At 45.7% G+C, this 17,323-nt stretch overlaps 1 protein-coding gene across 1 annotated transcript in view; it reads right to left on the reverse strand.

The window, feature by feature from the left end:
• Nucleotides 1–1,078: 1,078 nt before the first annotated feature.
• UBE2L3 (ubiquitin conjugating enzyme E2 L3) overlaps nt 1,079–17,323 on the reverse strand; it is a 48,683-nt gene continuing 32,438 nt past the window's right edge. The window contains exons 3-4 of the mRNA XM_049865939.1: nt 7,541–7,727; nt 1,079–2,511 (exon numbers count right to left, since the gene is read on the reverse strand). Of these exons, the coding sequence (XP_049721896.1) occupies nt 2,357–2,511; nt 7,541–7,727 (342 nt within the window). The 3' untranslated portion in view covers nt 1,079–2,356. The remainder of the gene's footprint in view (nt 2,512–7,540; nt 7,728–17,323) is intronic.

The following is a 17,323-nucleotide window of genomic DNA, read 5'->3' on the forward strand; positions in this document are numbered from 1 at the left end:
TTTATTAAGGGCAGCAGAATTGGGATCGCAGCATCTCAGCCTATTCTCCACCACTGGGAGGGGGGGCAGGGTGAGACCCGGTGCACTTGGAGGAACCACGAGAACTCCTGAGTGGGCCGGCGGCAGGGGCTGCTAACAGCTCTCCCCTCCTCCAGAGGGCCAGTGTTTTGGTTTTGGAGCAGCCAGGGTTGCCTGGCCTTGCTCCACCCTGCTCCGAGGGCTCGGCCATAATTCAGCCGACGTACAGCTGGACAGGCAGGCAGCCTAGGCCCCAGGAGGGGCCATCCACTGACTTGCCATCAGACAGCCAAGCCTCTGCTGCTGGGACAAACCACGGGGTGTGAATGCCAGGGCTGAGTCCCTGAGAGGCTGCCGGCACAGAGGTCTCCTCCGTGGTGAGCAGAGAGAAGTGAGGTGGTGACAGGCAGGCAGGGCTACAACAGCATAAACACGAAGCGCTGGGACTGTTTCCAAGAATGGCAAGGTATCTGGATTCGGAGAAGCAACGAGAACAAATGGTGGCTTGTCTGGATAGCTTTTGACAGAATTTGGCCTTTTATTACAAATCTGAGTGTGAGTGAAATAAAGTCCACTTTCCCTTTTCTACTAATGAAGAGACAGGTGTGGAAATGCTGACCTGGTGCTCCTGCCGCTGCTGGGCACACAGGAGTCTCCAGAAACCTGCCCCTTGTGTACCTAGGACTTCAGAGGCTGGGTTCATTTACACCCCGTGGAGGTGCGTGCCCAGACAACTAAAGGACATATGCTGCCAAACTTACCATCACCGCTCACCTCTGCGCAGGTAACACCAAGATGGTAAGCCCTGGAACCATCTCAAGTTATAAAACTAAAATTAAAACAAAAAGCAAAGCATCTTTACACCATCTTCTCCACAGGACCTGGCCCCCCAAATGGCCAAGAAGGGCAGCAGCCAGTGGCCGACACAGAGTGGCTGACACCAAGCATCTGGACCACTGGCTTCCTCTGGGTGTCAGCGTGGTGAGTATTCTGTACTCTTTCAGGGGCAGTCCCACTTGCTTTCAAAAGACATGAACATTCAAATCTTTACAAGTTCATCTGATGATAAATTCTAAGGTCAATTTTTATTTCTACAAAAAAAGGCAGTCAAAACAATATAAAACACATTGAAAGGATATTACTGAGTGAGCTTCAAGTGGAGGTGGATTTCTGCAAACGCTGTGAGTCCAAAGGGTGAGGGAAAGCCATCTTGCTCCTGGGCTGGCTGGCTGGCTCCTAAGGGGTCAGCAGGCACGACGTCGACCCCAGACCAGTGCTGTCTAAAGCCAAGTCCCGCCAGTTCCGAGCCCGCAAAGAACCAAGCTGTGTGGAGGGAAGGCTGTGATGGGGCCGTTGCTCAAAGGTGGAGCGCAAGCTCCATGGCACATTCTGACGGAGCTCGGTGACAGATGCGCTGGGGATTTCACATGGATATTTTGGCTTTAGCTTCGTCTGCTAATGACCAGCTGGTCTTCCAAAAGGGCTGCAGTGAAGAGGGCTGACCTTCAGCCTGAGAAGCCTTCCTAGTGAGAAATTCTTCACACACATGAACAGCATCTTCTGGCTGGCAGGCCCACCCCTCAGGCACCAAAGACCTGCTACTGTGGGCTTCCCCCAGCAGGCCAGCGCCAGGCTGGGGTTCAATCACCACACAGACAGCGGGGTTTGCCCATTTAATCAACATTATCATGGTAACATTAGCCAGGGTTTTATACAATAGCTGGGCTTTTACAACTTTTTTCTTTAAGAAGTGTGTGTTTGTTTTTTAAATTTTTTTTTTAAGGATGCTATACACTGGAGTCAGGAGAATTGGAACTAACTTCCATACCAGGCAGTGCAACACGGAAGAAAAGCCAACAGAAATGCCAGCAGCGTCTCTTCTCCTTTGCAGAGGAGACAGGGCCTGGGTCTGGGGAAGTGAGTAGGTGAAAAATAAACTGAATGCAAGAAAGAGGGGGTTGCAAAGGCTTGGGGAAGAAGGTAAACGATGACCTTCCCCCCACCCCCTTTTTTTAAAACCTTATGGGCTATTGAATGTAAGCAGAAGATTTCTGGATAAATTTGGACAAGAAAAGAAACACCATTCTTTTGAAAAAGACTGAAGCAGTGATTTTTAAAACAAAGAAAGCAGAACTAGAACATCTTAAATTTTTAATCCTTTCTTTACAGGTTACCTAGACCACTTTTGATTAAGAAAACTGTAGAAAGTTAGTAACTGCCACAAGCGGACGCCAGGCGGTGGCACGCATCAATTCTCCACAGAGTCCTGCTTTGATGGGGGTCTGAATACACTGCTAGGGTCTCTGCTCACACTTGCTGGAATCAGTCGTGGCAGATTTTAGTCCACAGGTCGCTTTTCCCCATATTTCTTTGTAAATTCTTCAGCGTTCTTACAGAATTTTTTACGGTCCTTAGAGTACTCTTCAGCTAGGTCAGCCCGGAGAGGGTGCTCGGGCTGGGGGTCGTTCACCAGTGCTATGAGGGACTGGATTACTGCCGAGAGAAGGACAAGGCATCGGGGGTTAGCATGGTCTCAAGAAGGGCAGCTCATCCTAGAAGTGAAACTCTGATTTCCATACTGCTTTACATCTAAAGTGCTTTTCAGACAAAGCAACCTCCCATCCACCCAAAATTCTAACCACCGGAGCTCAACCCATCTTTCCTCTAATTAGGAGAAAGTGCTGGATGGCAAACAGCAAACACTACAGCGGAGAACTGTTCAGAGTGGTACCCCTCCTTCCTGACCTGACACCTGGGGTCTCTCTGCTGTGCTCCCCCATACACACTGACCATGCCTTCCCCATCCCCCCCGCCACATGTGTGCGCCGAGCTTCTCAAGGGTAGGGGCTAGTGTGTGTGCCCTTGCTCTGTCCCAGCACCATGCTTGGTTCAGAGCAATTTCAATGGAAGTTTACTGAGTGAGCACATGAACAGAGGGAGGCCTGGCCAGGCCCGCCCCATGTAAGAGCATAATGAGCCCATCCTGGAAGACCCATAGGAGCTTCTGAACCAACCACCCATCCAACTGCTGGTTGATAACCCCCACCAGCATCAGAACTGTCATTTCCAGAGGCAAACGTCACATGAACGGCTGAGGGGTGGTTTCTGCAATGTTCCCTGGCAGTGCATTATGTCCCAATACAACCATGTCCCAGAGGTGCTGGAAGAACAGCCCTGGGATGGAAGACTGCACATGCACGTGGGTGTGAGGACAGCATGGGAGGGCCAGGGGCCAGCAGCCAGAGGCCACATCAGGAGCAGGACGTAGGCTTAAGCCCTCTCATGCTCTTCCCTACACCTACCCTGACCCATAATGGGATCAGCACCTCTAGAATGCTGCCACCGGTGCTCCCACCTCTCCCTCTAGACTGCCAACACCAATTCCTTTACTGGGGCCATGCTTTTCACCCCACCATTACAAGGAATGAATTGAAATACTCATGCCGGCTGTGTCATGCACAAAGCCATCTGTAAAAAGCACAACCAGTCAATGGCACTGCTGAATGGGGGCGACAGCACAAAGTCTCCAGGCAGCCAAAGATCACCAGCCCCCAACTGTGCCTAGTAATGCTGAAGTGAGACAGGGCAGCAGACTGCAGTGAGCCCAGGTGAGGCAGTGGAGCAACGGGGAGGACAGAGTGGCCCATATATGGCTAATGGTCCTGGCTGAGTAAGGAAGACGGGCACCTGGGCAGGGAGGGGTGAGGCCTGGGAAGGGCGGCTGGGGCTGGGCGAGCAGCATGCTTCTCCAATTCAATCTGGGCAGAGATTACTGGGTCCTGTTGACACAGCCCCGCTGTTATTCTAGAGGAAACGGGCACCGGAAGTATATTTCTGTCTCTTTGAAGATTTATCCCTTCTCTTTTTCACTCTTGCCTAACTGAGCACGAGTCCCTGGGTGATGCAAATGTTTAAGCACTTGGCTGCTAACCGAAAGGTTGGAGGTTCAAATCCACAGAAGCACCTTGGAAGAAAAGTCTGGTGATCCAGTTCCAAAAGATGAAAACCCTATGCAGCAGTTCTACTCTGACACATAGGTAGTTGCCATGAGTTACAGTTGACTTGATGGCAACGTTTTTTTGTTTTTTGTTTTAAATCTGAACAGAAATGGTGATAAAGCTATCTTGTTTCTACTTTCCCAACTTCAACTCTTGGCATATCACTATTTGCCATATATCCACACATAGCCTAAATTAGTATTTACTTAATATACTTCTTTAGATCACCTCACTTTTTAATACAAGTACTTTAAAGAGGAAGAGAAATGTTGTATTAGTAATTCCAATGGAAAACTACTTTCATTTGTTTTTAATAGAAAGCCTGCATTGGCCATCCAAGGTTCAACCACTGGTCTCTATTCACCTGGAACAATGAAGAAGGAGAGTCAGGAACAGGAGGAAGAAATGGAATGTGTGGCTCATTGCCTCCATGAACAACTGCCTCCTTTGCTATGAGACAAGAAGACCTGGATGGTGCCTGGTTACCATTACTGAATGTTGTCATCGAAGATTCTATAGAAGAGTACTGATCAAGAGGGGGAAAAATGCAGAACAAAATTTCAAAATCTCATGGACTCCAGACTTTCTAGAGCCATGGAGGCTGGATGAACCTCTGAAACTACTGCCCTGAGACACTCTTTAACCTTAAAACAGAAACTATCGCCCTGAGATACTCTTTAACCTTAAAACAAAAATATTCTCTTAAGTCTTCTTTAAACCAAACAGTAGTTTAGCTTAATTAGTAAAGAATGTCTCCCTTCACACAAGGGCACCATAAGTCGGAATCGACTTGTGGCCACCCATCAACAATGAAAACTCTGTGGAGTGTTACAGTGGATAAATAAATGGATGTACTCTGCTCCTAAGTGTTCAATAAATACTTTATGTGATTAAAAAAAAAAAAATGAATGTCTGGATTGAGCATTGTGCTCCTTTAAAGAACTATTTATGTGGGATCAAACTGATAACAACAACTCAAAAGTTTAGATAGAAATCTTAGAGTTCATGTTAATGGAGGAGAAACAACTCAGAAGAGGGTGAGAATGGTTGCACAACTCAAAGAATATGATCAGTGTCACTGAATTATTCATGCAGAAATTATTGAGTTGGTACATGTTTTGCTGTATATATTTTCAACAAGAACAAAAAAATAAAATGAATTATAAAAATAAATTTAGAAGTGTACATAAAAAATATAGAAGGCTTGCATTAATTACTATTAAAGTAAGCACCCAAGAATCCCTCCTGTCCAGCCAGGGACGGTGGCCCCACCGGGAAGTAGCCCTATCTGAAGGATCCCTCTCACAGCATCTCCAGAAACTTGCTCTTGGTTCAGTGCCATGGCACATGGCAACGCACATACACTCAGTGGGAGGCTGTGTGGTTTTCCTCTCAGGCTTGGAAGCCTGAACCATGTTTGCCTTACAGCACAAATGGGGGCTTCCCAGGTTTTCCCTGATTAGAAATGGTTCTACCACCACGGGAATTACTGCTTCACCAGTGTTTCAGGAAGGGCACTGGCATACTGGCCAGGCACTTTGGAGGGGCGTTGTGACGAGTTCCCTGCTCCGTTATGGATACTCAGGCTCCCTACTTCTCCTCAGGATTGTGACAGTGCTTCATGTCTCAGTATAAAACCATTTGCTAATTATTAAAACTTGCTTTCTAAGAAGATATTCTGTTTGCGAGCTTGCTCTTTGTCTATTTAACCCTAAGAACTCACTTGCAATCATTTGGTCAGACGTAAACACGTTCAGATTTCTGTAGTGATGATTCTGATGAACATTTCATCCTCCTCTGTCCCTTTGGGTGCATTTCTGGCTCCTTGGCTGAGCTACAGTAAGCTCCAGCTCAGCTTAACTCATCTGCTAGTACGAACACTGAGAGCCTCCCCACCGCACCCCCACCCTAGAGCCTCAGGTAAAGGAAGTGTCCTCGTAACTCCTTGTGGCCCAGCAGTCTGAGGTTCGGGGCCTGCCAGGGCAGCCTGGCCTGGCAGGACTTCTCCCTCCCTAGCCACTTGACAAGGGACACTGGGAATTTGTGAAAAGGGCTGACAAGACACCCTTGAACAAATGTAGCTATCAGGCTTCCAACATAGACTGGGATTCATATAGAAACAAAAAATCAGGACCACCTTTTTCAAGCGTTTAGAAACATCAGCTTCTACCTGGCCAAGTGACAAAGGCCACTGGAGCTCCTTCTATTCTGACTGAGCGTTCAGCACGCCCTCCTTTCTGACTACTCAGCAGTGTGACCGTGACGTGTGCTCTTCCTCCTTTCACGATTATTTCACATGAGCGAGGCTCAACTTTTCTAGTGAAAGGCTTTCAACTCCACCTTCCAAGGGCTCCACCAAAGCTGTTTACATCAACCACTGCGAGCTGCCACCTGCAGCCTCTCGAGTCCAGCCTCACTCTCTTTGATCTAATCACCACCGCCAGCTGCCATCGAGTTGATTCCAACGCATGGTGCCCTCGTGTATGTCGGAATAGAACTGCGTTCCATGGAGTTTTCAGTGGCCGATCTTTCGGAAGTGGACCATCAGGCCTTTCTTCCAAGATGCCTCTGGGTGGACTCCAACTTCAACCTTCCAGTTAGCAGCGGAGAGTGCTAACTGTCTATGCCACCCAAGGACCCCTCACTGATCCTGAACAAATCTTAAATTGGTTCAGGCACTTACTTACAAGGAAGCCACCAAAATATGAGATTAGGATTTCACAAAAAAGCCCTGAACTTAAGAAATGAAAACTAGACACTGTCCATAACAGAGTCCAGTTACTTCCAGGGGACAATAAGGAGGCAGACCGCAATGCTAAATCAAATACTTTTCCTAGAAAAATATGCATGTGTGTATTCACACAGACTCCAGGATACTTGGACACACACAGCCACAGCCAACTTCGGGAATTCCAGGCCCCCTAAAGCCACTATGTCCTTCATCTGGGTATACATCCACGAGCCTGACTCTCACCCCTTCCCTCTCATCACGCACACAACCACGCTGCGCCACCACTCTCTGCTGCCTGTCACTGGGCTTTTGCTAGTGCCCTTCTTTTACCCTGGAAGGCCCTCTCCAAACTCTTCCTTCCTTCAAGTCCAAGTGCCAAGTGCTACATAAAGCCACCTTAAACGTGGCTCCCCTGCCCACCGTAAGCAGCCCCACAACCTGTCATGAAAACGTCTGGTGGCCCTAGTGCTCACCCTCCTCACTGCACCTGCCCAGCAAACCTCTGGGTGTGTCTGTCTCTGCATCCCCACTGGCCTGTGAGAACCCCAGGGCTGGGTACAGGGAGGGCCTCCACAAATCCCCGTGCACAGCCATCTCTTCACTGAGATATGCCGTCCTCACAAGGACAAGGGCAACACCGCAGTATGTCCTGCGTTCATGTGAGCTGACAGGTAGGATTTCTTTGGACTCTGATGTCCCATATGGCATCAGAAGGGACACCAGAGCTCTCTACTCCCCAGCGGCATCCCTAGAAGGGGTACCACCTAAGAAAGCCATACAGAGCATGTCTCACCTTGGTCGGTTTTGGTTGCTGGCTTCCAGTTTTCAGCACTAATTACTGGCAGACAGACCTGCCCCTTTTCGTCAATGTTCGGGTGATAGATCTTTGTTTTAAATGTGATCTTCGGTGGTTTGAATGGATATTCTGCTGGAAAGTTGATTTCAATTCTGAAGGCCCCCTTATCATATGGAGGGTTGTCCTAGAAGGAAAAAGACAGTGAAATAAACACACCACAGTTCACAAACCTGTATTTGAGAAAGGAATGTTCTATTTACATTTGTTACTTGAGAAACTAATTTATAGCAATTGAGGACCCATCACTTCCAGGACAATCCAACAATCAGTGTTTCTAGAGCAAGATGTCTGCTCAGCTGAGAAGGTCTGAGACAGCCATCCTGCTCTCAGAACCCACCAAAACCAAATCCGCTGCCATGGAGTTGATTCCAACTCGTAGTAACCCCACAGGACAAAGCAGGACTGCCCCATAGTTTCCTAGGGTATAATCTTTACAGAAGCAGCTGGCCACATCTTCCTCCCATGGAGTGGTTGGTGTGTTCGAACAGTCAACCTTTTGATTAGCAGCCAAGCACTGCAGCACTGAGCAACCAGGGCTCCTCTCAGGACCCACATCAGAGGTAAATAAAGCCCAGCCCAGTACCCAACTGGGCATGCTGATAAGCCTGAGAGGTGGCAAAACCCAAACTCTGGACAATTCTTTCTTCTCAGAGTGGCACCAGCCCAGACCCACATACCAGCACCCAGTTTCACAGCTGGACCTTGGGGAGCTGGCTGCCAGGCAGGGCTGGAGCCCTACCCCAGCCTCTAAGGATCCCCCCTCCCCGCCTCCAAAGGGGGTTTGCACAATCTGACAGCTCCAGGAGCCTCCAAGGGTTGCCCCAAGAAAAAGTGTCCTTTGCCACCCCCACCCCCATCCCCAGGGCTAAGCGAGGCTCTCCAGGGTCCTCCCAGGAGAAAAGCAGCCCCAGGCTTGCCAGGCCGCACCCAGCCAAAATAAATCCAAGCTTGGCAGAGTGCCTAGTCCGCTCTTGGCAGGCCCCACTGAAACCCTGCCTCTTAGGGAGATACAAATCAAAACCACAGTGAGATATACTACTTCACACCCACTAGGATGGCTATGATCAGGAAAACGAAAGCAAGTGTTGGTGAGGATGTGGAGAAAGAGGAACCCTCGTACACTGCTGGTGGGGATGCAAAATGGTGCAGGCACTTGGGAAAACAGTTTGGAGTTCCTCAAAAAGTTAAACACAGAATTACCATATGACCCAGTAATTCCATTCCTGGGTATACAACCAAAGAACTGAAAGCAGACAAAAGACTTGAAAGTAAAGACTCAGACAGGAGCACACCAATGTTCACTGCAGCACTATTCACAATAGCCAAAAGGTGGAAACAACCTAAATGCCTATCAACAAATGAATGGACAAACAAAATGAATGGAATACTATCAGTCAGTAGGAGAAATGAAGTCCTGAGTATGGATAGAGCTTGAAGACATTATGCTGAGTGAAATTAGTCAATCACAAAAGGACAAATATTGTATGATCTCAATTATATAAAAAGACAAGGAGAGGCAAATGTACAGAGGCCAAAGTTTTGGTTTATGGTAATGGAAAAATTGCACTGCATAAGGGTAGGGTTGCATGACCAATTTATGTAACTGCTGTCAATAAATTGTATACCTGTAAAAAGCTGAATTGCCAAAAGCTGATATAAGTATTTACAACAATGACCAAAAAAAAAAAAAAAGAGTAGCTGTTGAGGCTGCTTATGTACAACCAAACACCACATGGTATTTGGTTCCTTGGTTTGGAGGTACAGGGTCATGGTTTCATGGGACATCTCAGTCAGTTGGCCTAATAACATGTTTAGTGCTTCTGTTCTACCTCCTAGTTCCTTACATAGTGTCTGGGGTCTTAAAAGCTTGCAAGTGGCCATTCAAGGTACAGTTGGTCTCTATTCATTTGGTGCGAGAAAGGAAGGAGAGTCAGAAAGAGGAGAGGAAATGTAATGTGTGATCCATGAACAACTGCCTCCTTTGTTATAAGACCAGAGGAACTGGATAGTGCCCAGATACCATTACTGAACATTTGATCAAAGATTCTATAGAAGAATCCTGATCAAAAGGGGGAATATGCAGAATAGAATTTCAAATTCTCATGGACTGCAGACTTTCTGGAGCCACGGAGGCTAGATGAACCCCTGAAACTACTGCCCTTAAACTTTAAACCAAAAATACCCCCTGAAGTCTTCTTTAAACCAAATAATAGTTTAGCCTAACTAGTAAAGAATGTGTGCCTTGAACACTCTGCTCTTTTAAGGTCTATCTATGTGGGATCACACTGACAACAGCAACTAGAAAGATGAGACAGGAAACTTAGGGGACAGTGATTTTATGTTAATAGGGGAGGAACAACTTGGAAAAAGAGGGTGAGAATGATCGAACAACTTGAAGAATGTAATTGGTGTTACTGAATTGTACATGCAGAAATTGTTGAATTGGTGTATGTTCTGCTGTGTATATTCTCAACAACAAAAATAAATTATACATAAAAACAGAAGAATTGAAAGCAGAGACTCAAACAGATACGTGTACACCAGTGTTCAAAGCAGCACTATTTACAATAGCAAAAAGATGGAAACAGCTCAAGTGTCCATCAAGAGATAATGGATACATAAATTGTGGTTTCCCCAACAATAGAACATTTCTCAATTACAAAGAGGAATGAAGTTTTGATATACATTACATCATGGATGAATCTTGAAAACATCATGCTAAGTGAAACAAGTCAGACACAAAAGGACAAATATTACATGATCCCACTTACATGAAACAACTAGAACAGGCAAATGCACAGAGACCAAAGTTTATTAGTGGTTACCAGGGGTGGAGGGTGGGAGCAGGAAAGGGGAAGTTATTGTTTAAGGGGCACTGAGTTTGTTAAGTGTGACGAAAAAAATCGGAAACAGATAACGGTGATGGTTGCACAACATAGTGAGCATCATCTATGTCGATGAATTGTGTATATAAAAGTGGCTGAAATTATGTCACTAAATTGTACATGCAGAAACTGTTGACTTCTGCTGTGTATATTTTGAACAACCACAAAAAAATAAAATGATGAATGTTTTGTTATATGTATTTTTACCATAATAATAGTAATAATAATAAAAAGCCCTACTTCTTGAGTCTCAGCTTCACTGGATGCTCCCAGTACACCAGGCTCCTCTGCCGGGGAGCAAGGATGGCAAGCAACAGCTCTCAACCTCTCCCTGCTCTACTCCTGCCCGGGGGAGGACTGCATGGACAGTAAGATGAGAGAAGGCTGAGAGGAGGGCATGGGCTTGGAGGGGAAAGCAGGGCGCAGATGGTGGGCTGAGGGGCTATACCAGGCCTGCCTGGAGGGAAAGAGGGGCCAAGCTCTGGGGGCTGAACTACCCCTGGAGCAGCCAAATATGTTTTCAGTGGAGTAATTTAGGGGGAGAAAAGACCTGGTGATCTGCTCCTGTAAAGATTACAGTCTAGGAAACCCTATGGGGAAGTTCTACTCTGTCCTATAGGGTGGCTGAGTTGAAATCAACTCAACAGCATACAACAATCTGTGGGGAAGCTTGTCAGTCAGGTAGGTCAAGAGACTCGGTCAGGAGGAAAGTGGAAATGTTAGAGAACAGTACAGGCAGAGTGGCTGTGTGGAGGGAGACTCGCACACACCTACGGAAGACCTGGGAAGCTAAGATTCTTCAGGAAACAGATTTTCTAAAACACTGTCCAGAAGGAAAAGTGGCAGCCACCTCCTCTCAGGCCTTGTCCTGTCTGCCCCCGCTCCAAGCAGCCCTCCACTTATCTATAAGAGCTAGGTCCACTGTTACCAAGGAATTAGTGAGGTAACTGACAGACTGCTACTTTTATTTTTTAAAGGGAAACTTAAGTTTTTCTTCCCAAGTAAAAATCATTGTCATTTACGCTGCTTGAGCCATGTCAAAAATAGCTTTCTGTGACTTTTGACCGGTGAGATCTGCTAAATTTCTCCATTTATCACCCATGCCCAAGTGCTAGGCCCTGTGCTAGGACACAGTGGGCAAGGCCAGCCTGGTCTGGGAACACCTGTGAGTAGGGGTGACAGTAGTGTGCAACCAGAGTTGTTCCGATGAAGAGTGCTTGAGGAAGAAGGAATGAGGTCCTGTGAAGTGCTGGCCTAAAGCTCCACCAGTGAATTTTCAATACTCCAGAGCTGACCTTGTCATGTGAGAAGGGAGCTCAGAAATGATAAGGGACATTTATAAGAAAACATGTTTTGTTGTGGAAAAATATTATACAACTTCTCAGGAGTTTGCCCCAAACTCAAGATCAAGTCGCAGCATCATTTGAGCGTCAAACTAACCAATGACGTTACCATTTTGATCTTCACACATGAACCTGAGCAGTGCTTTTCTGTGAGTTATTCCTTTCTTTATCTACATGTCTTGTACTCCCTTAAGCTAACATTGCTATACCAAGGAATCCTTTGAGATGTAAAAGTAATTTCTTCTGATAATTTTACATGCTCTAAATTAGTTTGCGACCTTGAAGTTTCACTTGTTGCTTTCCCTGATGGTGCTGTGGGTAGATAAGCCAAACGCATAATTTTACAAACCTTGTTCAACCCATGGCAAAATTCCAAGAGGCTCTTTAGCACTTTCCTTTATGTAAGAAAGTGACTTTGGTTTTAAAGCTATTTTACAAGCCATACAGTAAGAAAAAGAAAAGAATCTATGCACCATATTTTGCTCTAAGAATCCAAACTTTTTCGCATTTGCTTCCAATCAAGTATGACCCCAGCAGAGTTGGTGGAGCATGTATTAGATGCTAGGTGCTTTTCTGTCACACCTTCGCTTCTGAAAGCAGCCTTCAGGACCAGGTGCAGTCGTCGCTCACATTAGAGATGAGACAAGTGAGGTTGGAGGTTGAGTGACTTGCCTAAGGTCCCTAAACTCGGGTTCCTCTCCTGTAACACAACCCACCGCACATGCAGGTGTTGATCTTGGCCATCCACACCACCCCTGTAGGCCTTAAGGGCAAATATGCGTGTCACACATCCTACTTGCTGTACTGGGACTAATAAACTGTCCTTTGTCCCTGAGTGTGAACTCTCGCGCCTTCTGCCAGGCTACCTTGTTAGCTTACAAATTGGGTAAAAATCTTAGCTCCTTCACAGTTCTTGACAGCAACACCCCAAGGCACAAAGCCATTCTGGGGCAACGAAGGCCAAGAGGAAGCTCTTCCACATATAGCACCAAACCATCTGGACTCTTTCACCTGTACTTTCTAGTTCCAACCCTGCAGTCAGATCTAATCTCTGCTCTCCACAGCAACCCTTCAAGAACCCCAAGACCCCATCGCAACTCATGTCTTCTCAGAGGGCAGACCTCCAGAGTCCTCGAAACACCCCTCAGAGGATACAGTGTGTGTCACTGCTGTGAATGCTTCCCTCTGAAGGTCCTTTGGCTCCAAAGGCCTGGTACCGGGCTCAGCAGGATCACTCTCCTCTTCCAAATACCTCCCCCATGATGCAGCACAGACCACAGAAGCCAAGGGGCCCCTTCAGTTCCATGACTTGAGCTGCTACCACAACATGCATGCTTCCTGCAGGGTGTGTGCAGGAGACCATCAGTATCACCAGCAAGGCACAAGCTGGCTTGATGGGGACAGTCTGACTCCTGGTTTGGGATCTAATGGACAGGCTGTCCCTTCTTGCCTTCCAAATGTCAGGCAAGACTGAAGGCTCTGCGTATCATATACCATGACACCTACTGTTTGCAGCCGTCACATCACCACCCTTTGGCTGTGGCTGCTTCTATGTAGTTAACATAGCTGAACTTTCCCCAACAGCATTCTTTTTTTTTTAATTAATTTTTATTGTGCTTTAAGTGAAAGTTTACAAATCAGGTCAGTCTCTCATATAAAAATTTACACACACCTTGCTATATACTCCTAATTGCTCTCTAATGAGATAGCACAGTTCTTCCCTCTACTCTCTCTCCTTGTGTCCATTCGGGTAGTTTCTGGTCCCCTCTGCCCTCTCATCTCCCTGCCAGACAGGAGATGCCAACATAGTTTCATGTGTCTACTTGATCCAAGAAGCTCATTCTTCCCCAGTATAATTTTCCATCCCATATTCCAGTCCAATCCCTGTCTGAAGAGTTGGCTTTGGGAATGGTTCCTGTCTTGGGCTAACAGAAGGTCTGGGGACCATTAAGTCTGGTCTTTTTACAAGAATTTGGGGTCTGCATCCCACTGCTCTCCTGCTCCCTCAGGGGTTCTCTGTTGCGTTCCCTGTCAGGGCAGTCACCAGTTGTGGCTGGGCACCATCTAGTTCTTCTGATCTCAGGCTGATGTAGTCTCTGGTTTATATGGTCCTTTCTATCTCTTAGGCTCATAATTACCTTGTGTATTGTGTTCTTCATTCTCCTTTTGCTCCACGTGGGTTGAGACCAATTGATGCATCTTAGAAGGCCAGGTGCTACCATTTAAGACCCCAGACAACAGCATTATTTAAGGAGATGGAAAAACTAATCCAACTTTATATGGAAAGGAAAGAGGCCTCGGACAAATAAAGCATTATTGAAGAAGAACAAAGCAGGAGGCCTCACACTATCTTATCTCAGAACCTACTATCCAACCATGGTAGTCTAAACAGCCTGGTACTGGTACGATTACAGACACATAGACCAATGGAACAGAATCGAGAACTCAGATGTAAAATCCATGCACCTATGGACAGCTGATCTTTAACAAATGGCCAAAGTCCATTAAATGGGGGAAGAGACAGTTTCTTCAACATATAATGCTGACAAAACTGGATATCTATCTGTAGAAAAATGAAACTGGACCCATACCTCACACCATACAAAAAACTAACTCAAAGGGATCAAAGACCTAAATATAAAACCTAAAGCTATAAAGATCATGGAGGAAAAAATAGGGACAACACTATACATACACACGTTGCTGTCACGTCAATTACAACTCATAGCCACTGTACAGAACATAGAAAAACTGCCCCATAGGGTTTCCAAGGAGCAGCTGGTGGATTCGAAATGCCTACATTTTGGTTAGCAACCGTAACTCTTAACCAATGCACCACCAGGAACAACAGTCAATCTCACCACCGTTGAGTCAACTGCGACTTACAGCGACCCTACAGGACAGAGTAGAACCGCCTCATAGGGTTTCCAAGGAGTGGGCTGGTGGATTCATCAAACTGCCAACCTTTTGGTTAGCACCCAAGCTCTTAACCACTTCGCCACCAGGGACGACAGTAGGGGCCCTAATATATGGCATAAATAGAACACCAAACATGACTAAAAATGCACACATAGTCGAAGATGACCTAGATAAATGGGAACTCCTAAAAATTAAGCACGTACTCAACAAAAGACTTCTCCAAACGAATGAAAAGAGATCCTACGGATTGGGAAAAAAAATTTGGCTACAACGTATCTGACAAGGGTCTAATCTCTAAAATTTATAGAAAACTTCAACACCTCAACAATAAAAAGACAAACAATCCAATTAAAAAATGGGCAAAGAATTGAACAGACACTTCATCAAAGAAGATATTTACACTAACATATGAAGACATGCTCGTGATCATTAGCTATTACAGAGATGCACATCAAAACTATAATAAGATACTATCTTACCCCAACATTACTGACACAAATTAAAAAACAGAAAATAACAAATGTTGGTGAGGTTGTGGGGAGATTCAAACTCTTACACACTGGTGGTGGGACTGTAAAATGGTACAACATATGGAAAACGGTATGGTGCTTCCTCAAAAAAGCTAGAAACAGAAATACCACATAATCCAGCAATCCCATTCCTAGGTATATACCCTAAAGAAATAAGAGCCATGACATAAACAGACATATGCACACCCATGTTCACTGCAGCATTATTCACAATAGCAAAAAGATGGAAACAACCTAACTGCCCATCAGCAGATGAATGAATAAACAAACTGTGTTACATACATACACACAGAATACTACGCAATGATAACGAATAATGACAAATTCCCAAAACATCTCACAACATGGACGGATTTGGAGGTCATCATGCTGAATGAAATAAGTCTATCACAAAAGGACAAACACTGTATGAGACTGCTATTATAAAGTAACAGCAAAAGGTTTACACAGAAAAAAAAAAAAAGAAAAAAACATTCTTTGACGGTTACCAAGGATGGGAGGGTAAAGGAGGGAAAATTACCAAATAGATAACACCAAAAACCAAACCCACTACCGTCAGGTCAATTTTGACTCATAATAGATAGAAGACGTGTTGATTTTGGTGAAGGGAAAGGCAATACAAAATATGGGAGAAGTCAGAACACGACCAAGGCAAGAGAGAGAACACGGAGAATAACGGAAGAACAAAAGGGCAACTGTGGAAACCCTGGTGAGGTAGTGGTTAAATGCCACGGATGCTAACCAAAAGGTCGGCAGTTCAAATCCACCAGGTGCTCCTTGGAAACTCCGTGGGGTAGTTCTACTCTGTCCTACAGGGTTACTATGAGTCGGAATCGACTTGACGGCAGTGGGTGGGTGCGGTTAACAACAACAGTACTAACGAACGATAATTTACAAATGGATACATAGGTAGATAGATATGCCAAGAGGTGTGGGAGGGTGTAAGGGAATATATCCACCGGCAGATGCAGGTTTGGTGGTGGGAATTTCTACATACATGACTATAGATCTTCCTCAATATAAACAACAGAGCACACAAGGGGTACAGTCAGGGAAATCTCTTAGATATAACCAAACACCTCACAAGATGAAGTTCCTAGGCTCGAAGGCGAAGGACCATGGACTCAGAGGACATCTACGTCAACTGGCACAACTAGTTCATAAAGAAATGTTCTGCCTCCTACTTCAGTGAGTAGTGCCTGGTGTCTCAAAAGCTTTAAAGAGGCCATCTAAGTTTAACTATTGGTCTCTTTGGAGACTAAAGAAAACCAAAGACTCAAGGGAGCAGGTAGTCCAAAGGACTAAGAGACCACATGAATCTCAGTCTACACAAATCCGAGACCAGAAGAACTAGATGGTGCCTAGCTCTGACTGGGATCACATCAGAGGATCACGGATACAGCAGGAGAAAAATGCAGAATGAAAAGTCAAAATCACAACAAAGACCAGACTTACTGGTCTGACAGAGACTGGGGAACCCCTGAGGATATGGCCCTAAGTCACCCTTCTGACCTGAAACTGAAACCATTCCTGGAGACCACCTTTCAGCCAAACAATAGACAAGCCAATAAAATAAACAATAACACTCAAGAGGAACGTGCTCCTTAGAACAATCAATTAAACAACACCAAAAGGGTGCTATTTGCCCAAAAGCAAACATGAGAAGGCAGGAAGGGGTAGAAAATTCAGGATGAAAGGAAACAGGAAACCCAGGGGAGAAATGAGGAGAGCGCTGACACATTGTGGGGAATGAAACCAAGGCCCTGAAACATTTTATGTATAAACTATCAAAATGGAATCTAATTTGCTCTGTAAACCTGCCACCGTAGAGTCCATTCAGATTCATAGCAACCCTACAGGACAGAGCAGAAGTGCCCTGTAGAGCTTCCAAGGAACGCCTGGTGGATTCGAACTGCCAGCCTTTTGGTTGCTCTTAACCACTATGCCATCCAGCAAACTTTCACCTAATGTACCCCCCCCCCAAAAAAAAAAAAAAGGGCCGAGCTTTCCTACCACAAGGGCACCTATAGAATCCACAAGGGC

Source organism: Elephas maximus, chromosome 22 (genome assembly GCF_024166365.1).
Source record: "Elephas maximus indicus isolate mEleMax1 chromosome 22, mEleMax1 primary haplotype, whole genome shotgun sequence".
In the NCBI taxonomy this organism is placed as follows: Eukaryota; Metazoa; Chordata; class Mammalia; order Proboscidea; family Elephantidae; genus Elephas; species Elephas maximus.